General features: G+C 52.3%; 1 protein-coding gene across 1 annotated transcript; it reads left to right on the top strand.

The window, feature by feature from the left end:
- Positions 1 to 13,330: 13,330 nt before the first annotated feature.
- CIMAP1D (CIMAP1 family member D) lies at positions 13,331 to 19,389 on the top strand. The gene is made up of 4 exons (XM_075903392.1): positions 13,331 to 13,382; positions 15,665 to 15,796; positions 17,855 to 17,968; positions 18,534 to 19,389. The coding sequence occupies exons 1-4, from the start codon at positions 13,331 to 13,333 to the stop codon at positions 19,013 to 19,015; spliced, it is 780 nt and encodes a 259-aa protein (XP_075759507.1). The 3' UTR covers positions 19,016 to 19,389.
- Positions 19,390 to 20,586: the final 1,197 nt, after the last annotated feature.

The raw sequence follows: 20,586 nt of genomic DNA, 5'->3' as shown, positions 1-20,586 counted from the left end.
GTGGCGTACAGCAGTGCATGCTGGGAGCTATCCGTGGAATTGATGGAGCAGTGCATGCTGGGAGCTGTACATACAGCTGCTGATGGAGCGGTGCATGCTGGGAGCTGGACATAAAGCTGCTGATGGAGCGGTGCATGCTGGGAGCTGTACATACAGCTGCTGATGGAGCGGTGCATGCTGGGAGCTGTACATACAGCTGCTGATGGAGCGGTGCATGCTGGGAGCTGTACATAACAGCTGCTGATGGAGCGGTGCATGCTGGGAGCTGTACATACAGCTGCTGATGGAGCGGTGCATGCTGGGAGCTGTACATACAGCTGCTGATGGAGCGGTGCATGCTGGGAGCTGTACATAACAGCTGCTGATGGAGCGGTGCATGCTGGGAGCTGTACATACAGCTGCTGATGGAGCGGTGCATGCTGGGAGCTGTACATAACAGCTGCTGATGGAGCGGTGCATGCTGGGAGCTGTACATACAGCTGCTGATGGAGCGGTGCATGCTGGGAGCTGTACATAAAGCTGCTGATGGAGCGGTGCATGCTGGGAGCTGTACATACAGCTGCTGATGGAGCGGTGCATGCTGGGAGCTGTACATAACAGCTGCTGATGGAGCGGTGCATGCTGGGAGCTGTACATATAGCTGCTGATGGAGCGGTGCATGCTGGGAGCTGTACATAACAGCTGCTGATGGAGCAGTGCAGGGCAGGGCTGCTCAACTTGGAAGCTTCAGGCGCCACAATGATACTCACAGCACATGCCGAGAGCGCAACTTAAGTGTGGTTGCATATACATGCAAATATATGCAAATAGCTTCTTTCACACTGCATGAATACAAAGATTAAAGCACGACAACACACAGGTGCCATTTAAGTCAGTTCTGCTGATATTAATCAAATGCAATATTTACCCGATTCCCACCCCATGACCATACTTTTAATTAGCAATGACAGTCTAGGAATTTAACTACTAAAATGCATGTCAAGAGAAGCCCATGATATTGACTACTTTTTTTGTTTTGGCTCCCACCCGTGGGCCACGTGTTGAGACCCACATAAACCCAAACTGCACCATGGGCTGCGGGTTGAGAAGCCCTGGAGCAGTGCACGCTGGGAGCTGCCCATGGAGTTGATGATGGAACAGTGCATGCTGGGAGCCCTAATTTTAATGTGCCACAAAAGGGGATCAGTACAGAGCAGTGCATGTTGTGTGCTGTATATGGAGATAATGATGGAACAATGCTTGCTGGGAGGCCATCCTTATAGGCTATTGGTCCAGCCCACTTGGGTCAAGATGAAGCATTGCAAACTGTGAGCAGTCCTCTAAGTTGTAGTCTTCTCCATTAAATACTGTTTATTTTAGTTATACCATGTAGGCTCTGGAGGATACCAGTGTGCAACCCCCATCTGTGCAGGAGTCAGGGAGCTGCTGCGTGGCTTCTCTTGGTACAAACATAAAGGGGCTAATTGATAGAACTCCTCAGAGTAGGTAAGATGGCTTCTTCCAGACAGCTACCTCAGCTTTTCACTTTAAGCTCCACCTGATCCCTCCTGGCTTTAGTTAGTTCAGTTCTTCTCTCTGCACTACAGTATGATGTATGGTGCTGCCCCCTTCCATGCGGAAATGACTTGTGGGCTGTACAGAACCTCTTGCTTGGTCTGAGGCCAGTTACGTATGTGCCATGGTCTCCCACTTGTTGCCCATCAAACTCCCTCCCCCGCCAGCTTCCGTAAATCCTTCATCAGTTCTTACTGGGTCTTCAGATCTTCCCTTCCGCGAACCTGTTGTTCTCCAATTGTGAATATAGTGACCCTGTTTGAGCTGACAGGAGGGTATTTCACTTGTGACTTTCAGCATTAAAAAGCACAAGCTTGAGCTAAAGGAGTAACGAATAGCTGGCAGCTGTAATTGGCTCTTAACTTCTGCACCATCTGGTAGAGTGGGACAAAGACCCCCACTGTCCTAGAGAAGGTTACATAAGCTCCTCGGGACAGGGAAATATGCAGCACTCTGCCTTTTGTAAAGCAATGTGCTAGAAATGATCACAAGTAAGAGCCAACAGCAAGTCCTCCCAGCTGCCCTTCAGCCTAAACAAACACATCAACAACGAGCCTTGTGATGCAGTGGGCAAGGGGCCAGAGTGACGAAGGGAGGCATATGTGTCCCAAAGCTAATGTAGTGCAGCAAAGCTTAAAATGGTGGAGGATTTATATCCTCAAGTGGGAAGAGCAGTTAAATCTACATGTCTAGTCCTGGAACCCCTTTCATCCTCCATGTGACGTTAGCCAGACTCCTGGTGAGAAAGCTCTCATCACAGAGTCAGATTCCAATGCCGGAAGGGATTGCTGTGATCCTCCAGTAGTCTGATCTACTGTATAACAACAGGCATAGAGCTTTCAAATAATTCTTAGAGCATATACTACCACAAATCAAAAACTAGCCTTGTTAAATATTGCCACTGATGGCAAATCCAGCATAACCTTGGTAAATCATGCCAGTGGTTAATTTCTCTCAGTTAAACATGTACACCTTGTCGCCAGTGAGCATTTGTATCTTTGTCTGCTGGACTAATGAGCCCATTATCAAATAGTTGTTCCCTGTGCAGGATGCTTGTAGATTGTGATCAGTTAAAGACAACTATTATACTCATATTGGCAAGGCCTCTATCATGACTGTATCAGGCTGCCTTTAAAATGGGGTGGTTAACATTCCAAGCAAAAAAAAAAAGATAAATAATTGTTAATAATTTAATATTATCAATTATTAACAATGTTTTAATTGTTACATGGAAAGAAACTGTCCTCAAATACCTGCATCCTTTCACCTTTTAGGCTGATACACATCGGAGAGACATCCAGGGGTGATGCAGTCACAGGGTGGAGAAGCTGGTTGTTAGAACATTATTCTAGTTGCTTGAATGTGGACACTGGATCACCACTTACCAGAAAAGCCAAAACGTTCAGCTCTGTGTAGCCAACTTGTATATTCTGTAGAAAAAACCTAGTTTTGATTGAAATTGCTGTTGCTCTAATAATGAATGAGTATCTGGCCTGGTAGTGGAGGAAGATGCCATCTTAGTTCGTTGTGCCAAGGTGAGATAGATACAATACTAGAAACCAAATCTTAAGGGCTGATTGCTCAGTTGATGTAAATCTTATGTGATCCTAGCTCGATCTCTCAGCTTTAGGCTTTAAAGAATTAGATTCTTCTCAGTCAGTGCTGTAAATGTCAATTTCACCACACACACACACACACACACACACACACACACACACACACACACACACACACAAACAACAACAAAAAATTCACACACACACACACACACACACACACACACACACACACACACACACACACACAAACAACAACAAAAAATTCCTTTCAGGATGATCAAAATGTACAGAGTGACAGGGTAAGAAAATGACTGCTTGAGAACTTAGAAGAGTTTGATTTAAGGAGATTTGCTCTGCATATTTTGACTTATTCGTAGTTGCTGTGGCCAAATTGTCACCTGGTGACCAAACTTCTGGTGACAAACCTCTCTGTACTTTGCTAGGCTGGTCCTTGGGATGGTGGTGGACACAGAGTCCGCCACCGTGGGCCATACTCGAAACCCTTCTAGCTTGGTAGAACCTGCCAGAGCTTACACTCCACTGGCACAGCCTTCGATGTGCCAGCTACAGCATGTTACTATTGATGATTCTCGTGCAAGAAGTGGTCAACAATATCATCCAAGTTATGTAGTATCAGAAAAGGAGCTGGGCTGGCCATGTAGCAAGACTGAGAGGCAACAGATGGACAGCGCGTATACTCCATTGGTATCCATGAGACATAAAAAGAACAAGAGGAAGGCATGTTGGGTGGATCCTTTATGGAGGATTCATGGAAGGACATGGACAAGAATCGCACAAAACAGGACAGTGTGGAAAAGTTGCCATCTGCATTGGTGGTGAGACTATTCACATTGCTGAAAAATGTTCCAAGTATTTTGACTTGTGATGTTGCTAATTTGGGTTTTAATGTTTCTTAAGGCTTTAACTTTGCATCTCAGCATCTGCTGTCATTGAATATTTCTTGTATGTCCCCTCCCTCCATAGTCTCCTGCAACTGTGAACATTTAAATGGATAAAAACAAACTAAATGTTTAAAAATAAACATTGATCCTATCCATCGATGTAAAAAAAATTGAATCCTTTCAAAAAGCTACTCATACTGTAAACTGTGAAAGATGAAAAGGAAACCCATCCGTCAGGGCAGCTTTTCAGTTCTGGCACTTTGTTTTCTGTTGTGTTGAAATAATCAAAAAGGCAAGGGGTCTGAAAAGTTCACGCTTCCTATGAAAAGGTCCCACCTATTGAGAAGGGTTTGCAGAAGTTAAAAGTCCAGTCAATTTAAACTCAAAATGCAGGCTTTGGTAAACAAAGCATCAGAATCTAGGACTCTAAATAGAGATGCAGAGAAATTCTTTTGATTCACCTTGCAAGTGGACAGGTAGGTCTTAATACCTCCACCCCAGGGCTGTGTCTAGACTGGCAAGTTTTTCCGCAAAAACTTGCCAGCTATCTACACTGGCCGCTTGAATTTCCGGAAAAGCACTGACGATCTTATGTAAGATCGTCAGTGATTTTCCATAAATACTATGCTGCTCCCATTTGGGCAAAAGTCTTTTTCCGAAAGACTTTTGCCTGAAAGGGCCAGTGTAGACAGCACAGTACTGTTTGCCGCAAAAAAGCCCCGATCGCGAAAATGGCGATTGGCCACGGACGCTTTTCCTCAAAAAGTACTTTTGCGGAAAAGCATCCTGCCAATCTAACGGTGCTTTTCCGAAAATGCTTTTAACAGAAAACTTTTCCGTTAAAAGCATTTTCAGAAATTCATGCAGTGTAGATGTAGCCCAGGAGTATAAAGGCTCTGGCATGCATGTCTCTGAGGCAATGAAAGCTAGTAGATAGGACATTCAAATAGAATGCAGAGATCTGGGTTCAGTTCCTGGCTCAGCTACTGAACTGCTGTGGGATATGTGGTAAGTCACATCACTTTTCTGGTCTCTGTTTTCTTTCCTCTCCTGCCCTTTGTCTGTCTTCCTATTTACACTGTCAGCATTTTGGGGGATGGATTGTCTCTTAGGGTGTGTCTACACAGCAGGACTTAACTCCAAATAAGTTATGCAAATTGAGCTACATCAATTGTGTAGTTTATTTTGAAATAATTAGGAGTGTCTACACAGCACTTGTTTCAAAATAGAGCACTCTTCCTTTGACTTCCCTTACTCCTTGTACGAGGGTTACAGGAGTCGGAGTAAGAAGTCCTCCAGCTTGACAGTATTCCTACATTATTTCAAAATAAGTGCCTCTTGTAGATGTGGACTAAGTTATTTCAAAATAATGTTAGTTGTTTAGAAATAATGTTGCTGTGTAGATGTACCCTTAGGCTGTGTCTACATTGGCGCTTTTGCGCAAAAACATGCTGCCTGCTTACACTGGCGGGGAGTACTTGCGCAAGAACACTGACGTTCTAATGTATGAAATCAGGGCTTCTTGCGCAAGAACTATGATGCTCCCGCTCAGGAATAAGTCCTTTTGCGCAACTGTTCTTGTGCAAGAGGCCAGTGTAGACAGGCAACATGAATTTCTTGCGGAATAAAGCCCGATGGCTAAAATGGCCATCGGAGCTTTCTTGCGCAAGAGAGCGTCTACACTGGCACGGATGCTTTTGCGCAAAAGCACATCTCTTGCGTAAAAGCACATGCCAGTGTAGATGCTCTCTTGCGCAAATACTTTAACGCAAAAACTCTTGCGTTAAAAGTATTTGCGCAAAATCCTGCCAATGTAGACATAGCCTTAGAGTACATCTAAACTACATGGCTCTGTCAACAGAGCCATGTAGATTAGTTTACTCGAAAAAGGGAAATGAAGCAGCGATTTAAATAATCGCCGCTTCATTTAAATAAAAATGGCCGCCACGCTGTGCCGATCAGCTGTTTGTCAGCACAGCGCGGCAGTCTAGACGGGGATCTGCCGACCCCAGAACCCCTTGTCGGCAGATCCTGTAAGCTGCCTCAGATAGGTTCAGTTTTGCAAGGAACAAAGTGTTTCTAATTGCCAGCCTCACATGCTCAGCCTGGGATCTGTGATTCCTGCTGGTGTCTTTCCTCCTCTTGTCACATGTAACAACGTTTCTGCTAGGAATGTAAAAAACTTCTAAAAATACGAATTGAATAACCGGCCCCACCAGCCTCCAGACCCTCAGCCCACAGCAGTTTAACTGTTAACCAGAACAGATAACCTATCAACTTATTGGTTAACCGGTTAACCTTTTACATGCCAAGCTTCCACAGGCCAAATCGGACCCTCAGTGATACCCGTGCAAGTGCGCAGTCACTTCTCATAGAACTAACTAACCACTTCTGTTGAAGATGCACAGTAACCCCTTTCTCTCTCCCTTAGCCATGTTGATTCTGCACAGCAGGGGGGAGCAAAAATCAGTTTTCAGTGTGATTCGGTGAGGGTTTATAGCATGACAAGCTCTTCAAGTGTTGCCAAAGAGTAAATGTGATGGCCCCGTTGGGTGTCTGTTAGAGGCAGGTAAAATCCACCCTGCAGAGATAGGGCTTTGCAGTGGGGTTAATTCCTTTTGTCCATTTGTGATTCCTAGTCTAGTGTGCTGCTGCTTTTGCATTCAGTAAATAGGCATTTTTGTCACTGGTTGCCACCGATGGCTGTCAGTAGACACACGCAGAGGGCAGGTTTCTTGCATAAGAATGCACCAGGGTTGCTTTTCACAGTAGCCCTGCTCTGAGCAGGAAACTGGCCTTTTGGAGTTCTGCTGCTGATCTCCCCAATATCAGTGCTCGGCATCTGCATGCAGTGCCAGTCAGTGCTGTGCACAATGTGGGAAATTATCACCTAGAAACCCAACTGGGACCAGGGCCTCGTTGTGGGAGGCACTGCACAGACGCATAATGAGAGACAGGCCCTGCGCAGAAAAGTGTACAAACTAAATAGACAAGATAGGCAAAGGGTAAGGAAAGAAAGTATCTTATGGCTTAAAAACAGGCTGCTTGGCACCCTGGCTAGAAACCCTTGTGCTTTAGGAACTCTCATCCCGGCTAAAATAAATAGGGATGGGAGGGGGGGTGGAGGAAGGGGAAGAGGGGAGGAAAGTCAATCAGAGTGTTCATGTTACAGGAAGCTGTTAGAGAAGGTGCAGATTGTGCTTAAGTTCCCATTGCTTGGTTTTTTAAGTCATTAGGATGTGGGAGGTCGTGTGCTCAGCCATTAGGATGTGGGAGGTTTTGCCCCATCTCTATCAGCTCTGTGTAACATGAACACTCTAATTGACTTTCCCCCCCTTTTCCCCCTTCCTTCCCCCCCTATTTATTTTGGAACTGGACCTTTAATAACTCCATTCATCTGAAGAAGCGGGCTGTGCCCACGAAAGCTCATGCTCCCATCGACAGGTTTTGTTCGTCTTTAAGGTGCTGCAGGACTATTGGTTGTTGTTTTAAGTTTTTCCAGTTACAGACTAACTTGGCTCCCCCTCTGAAGCTTCTCACCGAGGCGTTATCCTTCTCACTCCCACTCCCCACAGCCTCCAGGATTTCCAGAGAAGTGAAAGCCACAGATAAAATGTCAGCAGCATCACGCTGAAGCGGAACCGTCTGCCTCTAGGGGGCGCCCTTCGGCCTTGCTTCCGGACCAGGGCTAGAGCAAGATGCAGGTACTTTGGGCTGGGATTTTCAGAAGTTCCTTAAGCACCCACACAACCAAGACCCCCCCATATTCAGCAAAGCTGCCGTGATGAGGGGACCACAACTGCTCAAAAGCCGGCTGGATGCTGTGCCCTTTTGAAAACCCAGTCCTTCTCAGGGAGGGCGTAACTGGGAGCTGTGGGTGCACGGAGCACTTGAAAATCTGGCCTGAAGCATTTGCGTTTGTTGTAGTGAGGCAGCATGGTCTAGCAGGTGGAGCATTGCCTGGGAGTCAGGAAACCTGGGTTCTTCTGACAAGTCGTTCCACCTCTCTGCAACTGTTCCCCCCTCCCTTTTTGCGTGTTAAAATTGCAGGCTCTTTGGTACCGAAAGTCAGTCTTGTTCTGGGTCTGCGAGGTAGCTGGCACAATGGGCCCTGATTTCAATGAGAACCTTTTGGTGCTACTGCCTTAGACATCATCGTCATTTTGGAGCATCTGGACCCTGGTTGTTTTAACAGTGTGTACTCAGCTTAGTTTATTGCACTGAGACAGGGTCTGCTCAGCGTTTGGGGCCGATTTCCACCTTGACTTCAGTGGGGTTATGTAGGAATAAGAGGGTCCCTCTGTGTCTTAGTTCTGGATCCATTTCTCCATATAATGGACCCTGCCCACCCCCGCTCCAGGACAGGAAACAGTAATAGCTCTTTCTGTTTATCATGCAGAAGGATGCCAAAGCACTTTATAGTCACCCATTAGCACAAACTACCAGGGGAGCTGTTCCGTGCCAGCAATTCAGACCCGCAGAAGCATTTTTAGATAGGGGCAATAAAGCAGAAGCTGTATTTCGAAACCATAGGGAACCTGTTAGGAAGGAGGGTGAAATTAGCCCATGCTGGAATTTGGCCTGGACACTCGCATTAAACCTCCTACAAGGTGCCATCCAATGAAGGGAGGGTGAGTGCCCTGTGGCGTTGTAACAATTAAGTCTATAACTTTTGCCTGCTTAGGGATTAACCATGAAAAGTAGGTCAAGATATTTTCAATAATGAATGTTCTAAGCAGTGCAAGGAAACCAGACGGCAAGAGTAAATAAGTCCGAAGCAAACAGTCTACTGCTCTGGTTCAAGGACTGCGTTAAGGTTAGACAAAAAAAGGTTGGAGTGAAGTCAAATGGATTTAATTGCTGGACAAAATACTGAGATGAACTAGGTCTCCCCTTTTGGGGGGCCTTAAAAGGAGACTTTGACAAATCATCTCACCTTTGTCCCAGCTCATCTCATCTTTCCTGAGCCCATGACAGCAGGAAGGGACCCATCCGAAAGACTTTCTCCCCAAGAAGCCTGGTTCTTGTTTAAGGGTCATTGTTTTTCATCTGAGTCCTGTTGTCAGCACCGCTTTTTGTGTTACTTTTTGCCCAACTGTTTGTCCTCCTATCCAATGTCCCCTCTAATTTTTTTCCATCCATGTGTGGAATAAATTTTATGTGCACTGAGGTATGTGTGGATGTGCACCACCAATGGAAACACATACTGCTGGCTGTGGGTGCTCTGCCAATGAGCTGGGTAGCCCCTAAATCTCTCCTGGGTGGCTGTCCAAGCACAGAGCTTACAGGGAACACTGCTCCTATCTCATCTCTGACTTTCTCGGCTTTTCATTGGCTCCTGAGATCAGCTGTAACTAGGCCTCAGCGCTGTCTGCAAGAGAGGATCTGGCTGGCTGACATTACTGTTACTTTAGAATGTGAGCCAGGGTGCAAGCAAGAGGTGTTGTGTCCAGCCTGCTGCCAGACTGAAGCATCCATTCATGACTTGCCAGCAGCCCACTGCTCTAAGAATATCAAGAAAAGCAGAATTCCGCCACCTTTTCTCGCCTCCACCTTGTGTCCCTCTGTGTCTTAGAACAGGTGAGGTGACTAGCATTCAAACACCAGGAACAACATTAACCCTGTCCTTTGCCCCAGAGAAAAACTGTTGGCAAAAGTAAGAGATTGAGATTTTGCCACCAAAAGGAGAGAGACTTCAATGGGGTTTAATTAAGTTTCTTTTGCTCAATTACACAATTTCAACATAAATGCTTGTTTTGATTTATTGATCAAACCACAAGAAAGAACAAAAAACTGAGGATCAAAGTTTGGGCACTTACCAAAAAACGGAATAAACCAGAATCTCTGGAGACCCCCCTCCCATTTTGGTATTTGACGGTGAAAGAGGTTATACCATCGTTAACTCTCTTGGCTCTTGATAGCAAACCAACAGTGGGTAGAGCACACCCGGGAGTCTGAAGTTCTGGGTTCTTTTAGGCATTGGGCTGCCAATTTGTAATAGTTAAAAACCAGACACTTCAGCAAGAATGCTGGAATCTCCCCGTTCCACCTCTTCCCCCTGAGAACATGGCCCTGCCTCATCTCTCTCCCCTACTCAGGGCTCTTTCTCCTCTCCCTGTCCCTGGCTGTGCGTGCATGTGCATACACCCTCCCTTCCCCATCCACAGCAATTGGACATTGGGTGTCGGGTCAGTAGTTCGGACTGGGCACTGTCAGGTCAAAATCCGGATGTCTGTCCACCCTATTTAGGCAGGGTCTGGCTCTCGCTGCGATTGGGCAAGTCACTACATCTGGGTCCTCTTGACCACTCAGAGCCCAACAATGGGGACCGCCCTCTGCTAGTGCTAACGGACACCTGGTTAGCTGGTAGCAGCAACACATAGCAGAGTGGGTGCGAGTCTGTTTTAGCCCAGGGCACTGGCACAGCCAGGTCCTTACCAAGCATGTCCTAGAGGAGTGTAGCTACTTGCAGGTCGCCTTGCACGGCTGGAGCAATGAAAACGGACTGTGACGCTGTGGAACGGTGTGTTGGGAGCCTTCCCTGGTATAAAGCCATAGGGGGCATTACAAAATGGGGTGGGCCCAGCGTTTGCTTCTCTGCAGAGCCCCTCAGTAGCGCGAGAGGCCAGATTCCCTGCAGGGTAGCGATGCTCTTCTGAGCTGCCTCTGCCTCTCTGCGGAGAAACGAGGGGAGTGGGCTTGGGTTTTGGCTGTTGTTGGGGAAGGCTCTATTTGTGGGGAGGGGTCAGGGGGGTCGCAGCAGCATCTGAGCCACATTCCCATTGGCTGGCTGCCTGGAGTGACTAAATGTGCTGCTTTAAAATTAGCAGCTGACAATAAAGCCTGCCCGTGGGAATTGGCTGCAGGTGGTGAGTCATGCGTGGAGAGGGATGGACCTACCTGCTGCCTTGCTTCTTGCCTCCCCACCACCGAGTCCAAGCCCTGGCAATGCAGGGGACTAGTCATGCAGGCAGGCAGGCGGTCCAGCTGCAGCTCCCTGGCGGAGGGACCCCATTTCTTGGGGGAGCCCTCGGTGCCCATCCAGTCCGTGGGCCCCAGATGCGCTAATCAAGGTGGGATGTTGTTGCCATGGTTATTCGGTACTTTTGTGGTTGGGGGGAAGGGAGAGCTGCTGGAACATTCCCATTCTCCCACTGCCGCTCTCAAAGCTGTCCACAGTGAATGCAGACCCCTGCAAGACAGAAGCATTTGCATGGGGCTTTGCTGTTGTCCCTGGACGGCATGTGGAAGGCAGTCAGAACATCACCACAAGAGCAGCTTTCCATCCACCATCTCTCCTTAGACCACCACTAGCCCTGCTCGCGTTCTCCCCCTTTGGGCTGTCACGGCCCTCGCCTCCCTTGGGCGGAGACACGTTTCTCTCTGTCTCCCTTCTGACCAGGAAATCTCCAGGTAGAATCACTACGGAGAAAACACATTAAGCCCGATAGAAGAACCTGCCCACACACACCACTAAGCTAACCAGAGAGCCCCTCCTCCAACGTGGACCTACTTCCAAACCCCACTCGGGGATTTTCCTCCAGTGTAAGTTCAGCAAACCCTCGTCTGAGAGCTAGCCCAGGCCAGAAGAGTTTTGTCCACCCTTCCGACGCCGGGGGCGTCTTTGAACTTCCCGTGACGAGCGGCAATGGGTCTCTGCTTCAAAAGGCTGCATTCCAGGTGGGTCATTTTCATTTCCTCCACCCCCATGTATTTCCAAGGAAATACACTTTGCTCACACTGCCCCCCCAATTCCTCTGACGTCCCTAATAGCCTCGAAGAGTTAATCATGTCCCTTCTCCTAACGAGGTGCCATAGGGTTCCACAGGCACACTGGCATTTTCACGACAATGGACTCTCAAATTCTGAACCTGCATTCCATGAGGTTTAATGTGGTTCCATAAGGTGCGGCCAGGATGCTCTTGTATCTGGCCCAGCTGCTCGTTACCTGTAGTATCTCAGTGACGCTCAATTCGGGGATGCTTCAGGGGTTTTAAAATGAGCAACCGCCCTGGCATGTTGGACAGCTGGTGTCAAGCATCCGGCCTGCAGACAGGCTGCCTGGACAGCCCACACCCCAGGGCAGGATCAGATGGAATAAAACGCAGAACCAGCTGGCTGAGGCGAGCAGGGACCCTCCTGCCAGGCAGGGTCTCAGAAGCCAGGCTCCAGCACAACCCTGACTGTCTCCATGGTAATTTTGTAGCCCTGCAGTCTGATCCAGGCCGGCGGCGCAGGTCTGTGGTCGCTGCGTCACCGGGCCCTCCGTTGTGCTCTGCTCTCTGCCAGCCGCCCTTTCCCAACCTGGCCTAGGTGCCGATTCTCTTTGCTGCATCCTTGGCACACTCAGAATCAGCATTTCATCCCACTTTGCCCTGGTGCAAAGGAGCCCCGGGGCTGAGGGCAGCGGGGAGTTTGGCCCCGGGTCTTTCCCTTTGCAAGGCATTTCGCTGATGTCGTTTCAGCTGCTGGTGACACCAAAATGACCAGCAACTGCCGCGGGGGCAGAATGGAGCCCTTATTGCACCCGCATGAACTCTCCTGCCTGCGCCGTTGGCTTGGCACTCTGCTCCCCTGACATAGGGCAGGGTCTGGGGCTCCCCACCCTCAGCAATCCTGCCTGGGCAAGGGGTGCAGTGCCCACCCCACACCTCACGAAGGCAAAGGGCCAGCCTCTGCCCCAGGCACCAGCCGCTCTGACGCTTGCCAAGTCCCAGAAGCATCCAGCGGACGGCCAGCAACCTAACCCTGCTGGGCGGGTGTCGATTTCTCGGCACACCAGGCAACCCTGCCCTTGCTGGCTGTGCTCATCAGAATCTAAAGTGTCCTGACCCCCTCAGAGAGCAGCTGGGGAAGAAGAGACGTCAGGCTCCAGCGAGCAGGGAAGCGCTGTTGTCTCTGCCGTGGATCTGCGGGGTTGCTAAGTGGGCATCAATCTTGCATCACTTTCCTGGGGCTATGGTGAAGCTTGTGTGGGGGATACGTTTACAGCATCACCCACCCCGGTCCCTCCTCCACGGGTGTCTGCTTTCGGTGAGGGCTCTTTGTGTCAAGTGACCAGTGGCTGTCAGCTCGGCTGATAGACTAACGCTTCCCGCAGCAGGGCGCCAGCAGACATCTCTCGCTGTGCAATTCTGAGAACATCCCGCTGCAAAGGCCTTTTCTCGCCCGCATCAGAGCTGACAGAGATCCCCGCCTGTCCTCATGTGCACTGTGGCTCAGCAGTAGTTCCCCAGCGGGGAAAGGGAGAGCCAGGGAAGGGAGTCCAGCCCGAGAACGGATCGGTTCCGTTTGTGCCTCCGAGCTGTATCCGGGATGGCAGAGACAGGGCGCAGGAAGGCACCTGCCATTGCTGCTCAAGAAACCGGTATGTTTGCGGTGAAGCTGCAGCTCCTTCTGGTGTGGGGTGAGAGAGTCGGCAACTGGGGGCAGGCCTGTCTTTTTATGATGTGTCTGGACAGTGCTTAGCACTGCGTGGCCTTGATCTTTAGGTGCCACTGCAAACAATACATATCCTCAGAAGAACTGTCATTTCCTGAACCTTTGAACAGCCCTTAGCACAATGGGGAGATGATCTAACTGACGCAGAGGGGCTACCGTGCCTCGGTTTCCCCATCTATAAAACAGGGATAATGATTTTGACCTCCTTTGCGAAGCACCTGGAAATCTGCGGATGAACGGGGCTATATAGAAGTGAGGGATTATTCTTGTAATGACTGCAATTTACGTAATAAAATAGTGGGGGATAGCAATTGATCTCCCAGCAGGCAGCCTAGCAACCCACCTGAGAATTGCTCCTTTACAGAATCACATTGGAGGTGGGGTTGTTGTTGTTTCCAGTTATAAAGATCCTGAAATGTCTGGATATGTTTATTTCTGAGATGGGCCCAAAATAAAACCCTGCTTATGCCAAACTACAGTGTGGCTGGCCTGGGGCAAATTCCTTAACTGCTCTGTGCCTCAGTTTCCCCATTTGTGCAACGAGGGGAATATAACACTGACCTACCTCATAGCAGGGGCGGGTTATATAGTGAACCTGAAATGTCTGCTCAGAGCTGCTGGGAAGATGTCAAGTGTCCTTTAAGTGCTAAATAGTTAGAAACCACTGCCGGAAAGAGGAACTGATGAGAGGCCTTGGAGCGGTATCACGTCTGTTCATTACGCTGCTCTGGATTCAGGCAGCCCTTTCCTTAGCGCTGTCGCTTCACTTGTCTCGCACTAGGAGCCTCAGGCGTTGTGAGGAACGACTTACAAAAGGCGCTTTAGTTCTACTGCTGCTTCTGTAAGCGTGTGTGTATCCGCTGCTGGAATTCTGTCTGCCGCCTTCTGACGGGGTACCCCGTGCATCCCGACACTGCACCCTCCTTGTCTTAGAGCATGGCTATCTGGCAACACAGGGCAGGACCGCCACTCCTGCACATGGACCTGAGCTAGCTTCAGAGTAGCTGGCAGCAGCTGGGGAGTTTCAACGCACGTCTAATTGGGCATGCCTGCCTGGTAGCACCTTCTTCTGGCACAGCATAGTGCAGCAGGCCCTTCCCTCAGTGTACCCTCCTCAGGGCTCCTTCCACCACCTCTACCAGTCCAGAGAGCCACACACAAACCCCACACAACATCTCCCCCTCCTCCACACACACACATTGCTCCATGGAACGGGAGCTCTCCGGCAGATTTGCGCGCTCTGCACCACACACACACACACACACACTCACACACACATTGCTCCATGGAACGGGAGCTCTCCGGCAGATTTGCGTGCGCTGCACCACACACACACACTCACACACACATTGCTCCATGGAACGGGAGCTCTCCGGCAGATTTGCGTGCGCTGCACCACACACACACACACACACACTCACACATCCATGGAACGGGAGCTCTCCGGCAGATTTGCGCGCTCTGCACCACACACACACACACACACACACATTGCTCCATGGAACGGGAGCTCTCCGGCAGATTTGCGTGCGCTGCACCACACACACACACACACATTGCTCCATGGAACGGGAGCTCTACAGCAGATTTGCGTGCGCTGCACCACACACACACACACACACACACACACACACACACACACACACACCTCACACATCCATGGAACGGGAGCTCTACGGCAGATTTGCGTGCGCTGCACCACACACACACACACACACACACACACACACACACACCTCACACATCCATGGAACGGGAGCTCTCCGGCAGATTTGCGTGTGCTGCACCACACACACTCACACGCACACACACACATCCATGGAACGGGAGCTCTCCGGCAGATTTGCGCTCTCTGTATCTTTCCCCTTCCTTCTTTCTTTCTTTCAGTGGCAAAGCAGCCGTGGCCCAACAGTCGGAAGTCACCTCACGGAAGTAATATAATCGTGTGGCTCTAGCACCTTTGGTGTCCGAGCCTCTTGGCGTACGTCGTGCACACTAAATCATTCTGCTGGCCAGGCCCCCGGAGGATAGGTGGTGCTCGCGGTGGCGGCGTTAGAGGTGGTGAATGGAGGCACAGCGTGGTTAACTCAGTGGTGTCCGTGGGCAGTGGCCGAGTCGGGGTAGCATGCAGGAATGCCAGGCCCTTGTTGCCTAAGCACTAGGGTGCGCTAACCGACAGCCTGGCTGTCTGACATACTAACCCACATACTTTGGGTTGGTTTGTGCCAGGCCCTGGGCCAGGACGGTACCGTCTGCCTCCAACCATTGGATTTGTCAACCATGACTACACCAGATTAGCCAGCCCGGCTTACTCCTTTCACGGAAGGCTCAACGATGGTGGTAAGTTTGTGTGAACCGCTCCCCGGTGGCTAATACAACCCGGGTCAGAACAATGTCGCTCTCAACTCTTCCCAGTCCCCCTCACACAAAATTCCCTCCACTCCGGTAGCCAGAGTCACTCCGCGCACCTCCCTGCCCTTCCCCAGCGCATCTTCTCAGGCACAGAGTCCAAGACCAGTCTGTGGGAGTGCACCCCCCCCCACCCACGTGTGTGCGCCTCCTTTCCACGTGTATCTATTGCCAGTATGTGTTTGGGTCCTGTGTTTGTGTACCCTGCTATGTGTGTGTGCCCTCCAAGTGTGGGTTTGTGTGCGCAAGCCCTCTAGTGTGTGGATTTGTGTATCTGTGTAAGGGTAATGCCCATATATGGGTTTATGTTCTCTGTGTCAGTGTGTATTGCCTATGTGGGGGTTTGTATTGGGTGTGTAACGCATATGTGTGGGTTTGTGTACACTCCAAGTGTGGATTTGTGCCCTGTCTGTGTGCGCAATCCCTCTAGTGTGTGTAGTTGTGTATCTGTATATGGGTAATGCCCAAATATGGGTTTATGGTTTCTGTCTAGGTGTGTATTGCCTATGTGGGGGTTTGTGTTGGGTGTGTAATTCACGTGTGGGTTTGTGTCCTGTCTGGGTGCGTAATCCCTCTAGTGTGTGTATTTGTGTATCTGTATATGGGTAATGCCCATATATGGGTTTATGTTCTTTGTGTCGGTGTGTATTGCCTATGTGTGCTTGTGTTGGGTGTGTAATGCACATGTGTGGGTTTGTGTACCCCAGTGTGCAAGTGTGTACCCTCCAAGTGTGGGTTTGTGTCCTGTCTGGGTGCGTAATCCCTCCAGTGTGTGGCTTTGTGTATCTGTGTAAGGGAAATGCCCATATATGGGTTCATGTTCTCTGTGCTGGTGCGTATTGCCTATGTGTGGGTTTGTGTTGGGTGTGTACCACCCGTGAGTGGATTTGTGTCATCTCAGTGTGTGTAATGCCCGTGTGTGTGCGTCTAGGAGAGCTGCTTGTGTGCAGCTCCTTTGTGCTTTGCGCTTGTGCACAGTTTTGCTGTTCCCATGAGCTTGCAGGGACGGGGCAGCTTTGAAGTTGCATCGTCTCCTCATCTGACCAGGTTGGGAGCGCAGGGCCCACGGGATACCTGACTGCTCTTGCTTTCCAGAGCAAGCCGCCGCAGGGCGACCCAGGGAGCTAGAGCTGAGAGGCCAGAAGCGCAGCCTTCTCAGAATCAAACCTAGGGGTTGCAATTAGACCCGGACGAACGACGTCCCCTTCCCATTCTGTCAGGGCTGCTGCTGGACACCGGCTGGGGCTTCTGCCACTCACTCAGAGCGTAGCTGTGCTGCTGCCCAGGCCTTGCCCCGCTGGCCTTCTCCAGCGTCTGGACACTTGGCAAAGGTGTCGCCCTCCTGGCGCGTGGGGGCTGTGACTGCTCGTGCCCAGGAGAGGTGTGGCCGCGTGCCGGGCTGGGCACTCCTCAGCTGTTGGCCTCAAAGAACGGGGCCGGAGCTTTCTCCCCAGGGGACAGCGGAGGAAACGGATTCTCTAAGATCCTGAGCAGCAGGTGCAGAGCTAGACCCCGGTCTCCTGCGTGGCGGTCCCTGACTCTTCCTGCAGCCCTAGCAAGCGCTCCATGTGGCTTGCAAGTGGTGAGAGGCCCAGCTCTCTAGATGTGCCTGTTATCCCGGTGCAATTCCCCCGGCGTGAGGGCCCTTCTTGGTTTATGCCTGTGTACACGAGTGGGACTCCAGGCAGTTTATTTACTCCAGTCACCCCTAGTCGGGCCCAGAATCTAATCTCAGGTCGGTGTACATCCCGAGTGACTCCGTGTAAATCAGCGGATTGCACCAGTGCAAGGGGTCAGAACAGGGCCTCGCAGGGATGCACAATCAAATTAAGATGGGGCCTAAAGGCCTGTGACCAAATTCATCCCTGGTACAGCCCCGCGGAAGTGACATTAGGCACGAATCCGACCCACCCCTTGCAGAAGGAGCTGTCCTCGCCTCCCAGCCACCTCGTGGCCGGATCTCCTGACGCTTTCCCCTTCTGTTGTCAGTGTACGTGAAAGATTCAAGCCCAGGTCCCTGCTATTATGTGGACCCGCAACTCACTCGATTTGGCAGAAGCGGGGGCCCGTCCTACTCCATGCTGGCGAGATCAAAGACCCCCGGTGAGTGGAAGAGCCTCAAAAGCCCCCACTGGGTGGGGGGAGGGGGGGAGCCCAGTGTGGCTGGTTTGGTAGCATCAGCCTCTCTTGGGGTTGCTTTTAAATTGAGTGTAGGGCTGGTTTGGCAGCTCCTGGGCTTCTGTTCATCCTCAGGGCAAGCTACTCCGCTAGCGGGACCCCCGGAGGGTGAGAATCCTTCCTGGTCCGTTCACCCTGGGCTGAGGCTGCTTCCAAGGGTCAACCAGAGCCAGCAATGGGCTCCAAGCAGCTGTCACCACGGGGCTGGCTTCTGCTGCTCATTGGGGCGCCTGCCCTGGTAGGGCTGCTGGCCCCTCCCTGGATCGGACACGGCTGGGCAGAGCCAAAAGGCCTTGCCTGGTGCAACAGAGTGGCCCCCCGCGCAGGCGGGAGACCCGAGCGGTAGTGCATGCTGGCCTGGGAAAGCCCAGACTCCGCACCGGCAGCAAGCCATGGCCAGCGTGGTCAGGGTGCCGTGGCGCAGAGCTGGGCGTGAGCGCCCGTTCCTGGCAGCGTCCAGCTGCAGTGATTAATGCCGTGTCTCCTTCAGCGCAGCCACAGACCCCCGGGCCAGGCAGGTACAGGCCAGAGCAAGTCCCACCTGTCACCCAGCGCAGGCCGCCGGCTTTCACCTTGGGATCTCGTACCCCGTACCGCCGGGTGGACCTCGGCCCGGCCCCCAACAGCTATGCCCTCCCCTCGCTGCTGGGCTCCCGGGTCCCCAGCCAAACGTCCCGCCCTCGTGTCACCATCTCAGGGCGGGACAAACGCAGGGGCTTTTCTGAGGATCTGTCCCAAACGCCGGGCCCAGCCCATTACAACAGGACGGATCCCAACACTTACCTGCACCGGTCACCTGCCTTCTCCATGCGGGGGCGACACAGCCTGCCGGGGGCCGCTCTCCAGACCCCGGGGCCTGGGGTGCACAGCCCTGAAAAGGTGACCGCCCACTGGGCCAGAGCCCCGGCTCACTCCCTGGGCGTCCGGCACTCCGACTTTGTCACGCCTCTCATTGAGGATGTTTCGCAGTGACCAGGCGGCAGAGCAGCAATTCCCTGGGGCCAGCGTGACGGGCCTTGACGTCCCTGGGTAGGCTGGCTCTCCAGGGACTCAGACTGGGAGCTCTTCTCTTTGCCCCAGGCCGTGTTGCTGTTCTGAGCCGCCCGCGCCGGCTAAGCGGCCCTGGGAGAACTTGTAAGCACGGGGTGCTCCAGCGGCGAGACGTTCCGAAGGGGCTGCAAGGCTATTTGTTGCTTTTACGTGTATTTAAATCTGGGACAGTCCAAGCCCCGTGGCAAAGCGCAGAGTTTTCCCCTCCAGCCTCTGGGGTGCTTTGATTCTGCAGCAGCCTCCGCAAACGCGGCTCCCGCCTTCCCACTCGGGCACCCGACGTCTCTTTAATAAACAGGCCAGCAAGGCGGAATTTCCAAGAGGGGTTTGTTCGCAGCCAGGCGCTGGAGACGAGCGCGGCGTGGTCTGAAAGCCCCTCTCCCCCCAGGGGTCGGGCCGAGGGAGGATGTTACCCCTCACCGTGCAGGCCGGGGAGGGGGGCTGAAAAGGAAAGAGGCGCCTCTTCCTACTCCTGCCTGGTATTCGTCTAGGTTCAGCGGCCACATTCGCTTCCCCGTCATTTATTACAGCTGCTTCGTTCTGCCCGTCCCCCGCCTAGGGCAGTGACCCGGGGGGGTTACCCTCTGGCTGTGTCTAGTCAGGGTCCTCTCAGGTCCTAGGGCAGTGCCAGGCCCAGGGGAGCCAGCAGCCAGGCCGGGCACCTGGGCGAGGTCGGGGAGGCCAGCTCTGTGGGGGGCCCAGCTGGAAGGGGCAGGGCCGGAGGCAGCCCGTGCCCCACAGCCCTTAGAGGTGCCCGGAGCGCGCTGCGCAGGGCTCAGCGTCATTGAAAGGGGCGAAGGCTCCGGTGTCACCGCTGCCTCAGTAGGGGCAGCCGCCGCCCTGGGTCCCTTAGAAGCGCTGGGCCCTGGGGCAGTTGCCCCTCTTTGCCCCTCCCCCGGTCATTGGGCCTGACCAGGCCTCTGCTTTGGGGCTTGCAGCACTGCAGGGGGGCCCTTGCCAGACAGCCCCGGTCCCTGCTGAACGAAATCGCTTCTTTTTGTAACCCCGCCCCCCCGGGGCTTGGGCCCGCGTGGTACCCGAGCAGCACCGATAACGCCACGAGGGGAGAGACGGCCGTCGGGCCCAGGATAAACACTCCCCAGTGCGAGACAACAGGGTGAAATGCAGCCGGGCAGCTCTCCGCCCGCGCCCTGGCGGTGGCCTGTCCTCTAGCCCTCCCGGAGCCGCCAAGCCCGGTGAGCACTCGGGCGCCTGTGGCCCCTGCACCGTCTGTCAATGGTGGGAGGCGGGGGGTCAGCTCCCCGGCTGGGATCAGGGACGTTGCTCCCAGGAGGCCGCGAGGCTGATGGAGCTGCGAAGGCAGCCCCATAGACCTGCGCCGAGGAGAGTCCTGAGGGACCCTCCGAGAGGGATAATCTTCCTATCGCCGACGTGGGGCTGGCCTGCTGCTGGCCTCGCCCATAGAGCGACCAGCGCCAAAGGGGACACGAGGGGCGACCTCTGTCTGGGCAGAGCTCCGCACCTCAGGGCGG

The sequence above is a fragment of the Pelodiscus sinensis genome, chromosome 19, assembly GCF_049634645.1.
Source record: "Pelodiscus sinensis isolate JC-2024 chromosome 19, ASM4963464v1, whole genome shotgun sequence".
Classification (NCBI taxonomy): domain Eukaryota; kingdom Metazoa; phylum Chordata; order Testudines; family Trionychidae; genus Pelodiscus; species Pelodiscus sinensis.
The sequence above is the reverse complement of the archived record's forward strand: the minus strand, read 5'-3'. Positions and strand labels throughout refer to the sequence as shown.

Excerpts from the sequence above, each read along its gene's own strand:
- CIMAP1D (XM_075903392.1), top strand. The coding sequence starts at position 13,331 with ATGGCAGAGACAGGGCGCAGGAAGGCACCTGCCATTGCTGCTCAAGAA. Across the intron at positions 13,383-15,664 it reads CATTGCTGCTCAAGAAACCG|CTTTGGGTTGGTTTGTGCCA; the intron begins GTATGTTTGCGG and ends CTAACCCACATA. Across the intron at positions 17,969-18,533 it reads GGCGAGATCAAAGACCCCCG|CGCAGCCACAGACCCCCGGG; the intron begins GTGAGTGGAAGA and ends TGTCTCCTTCAG.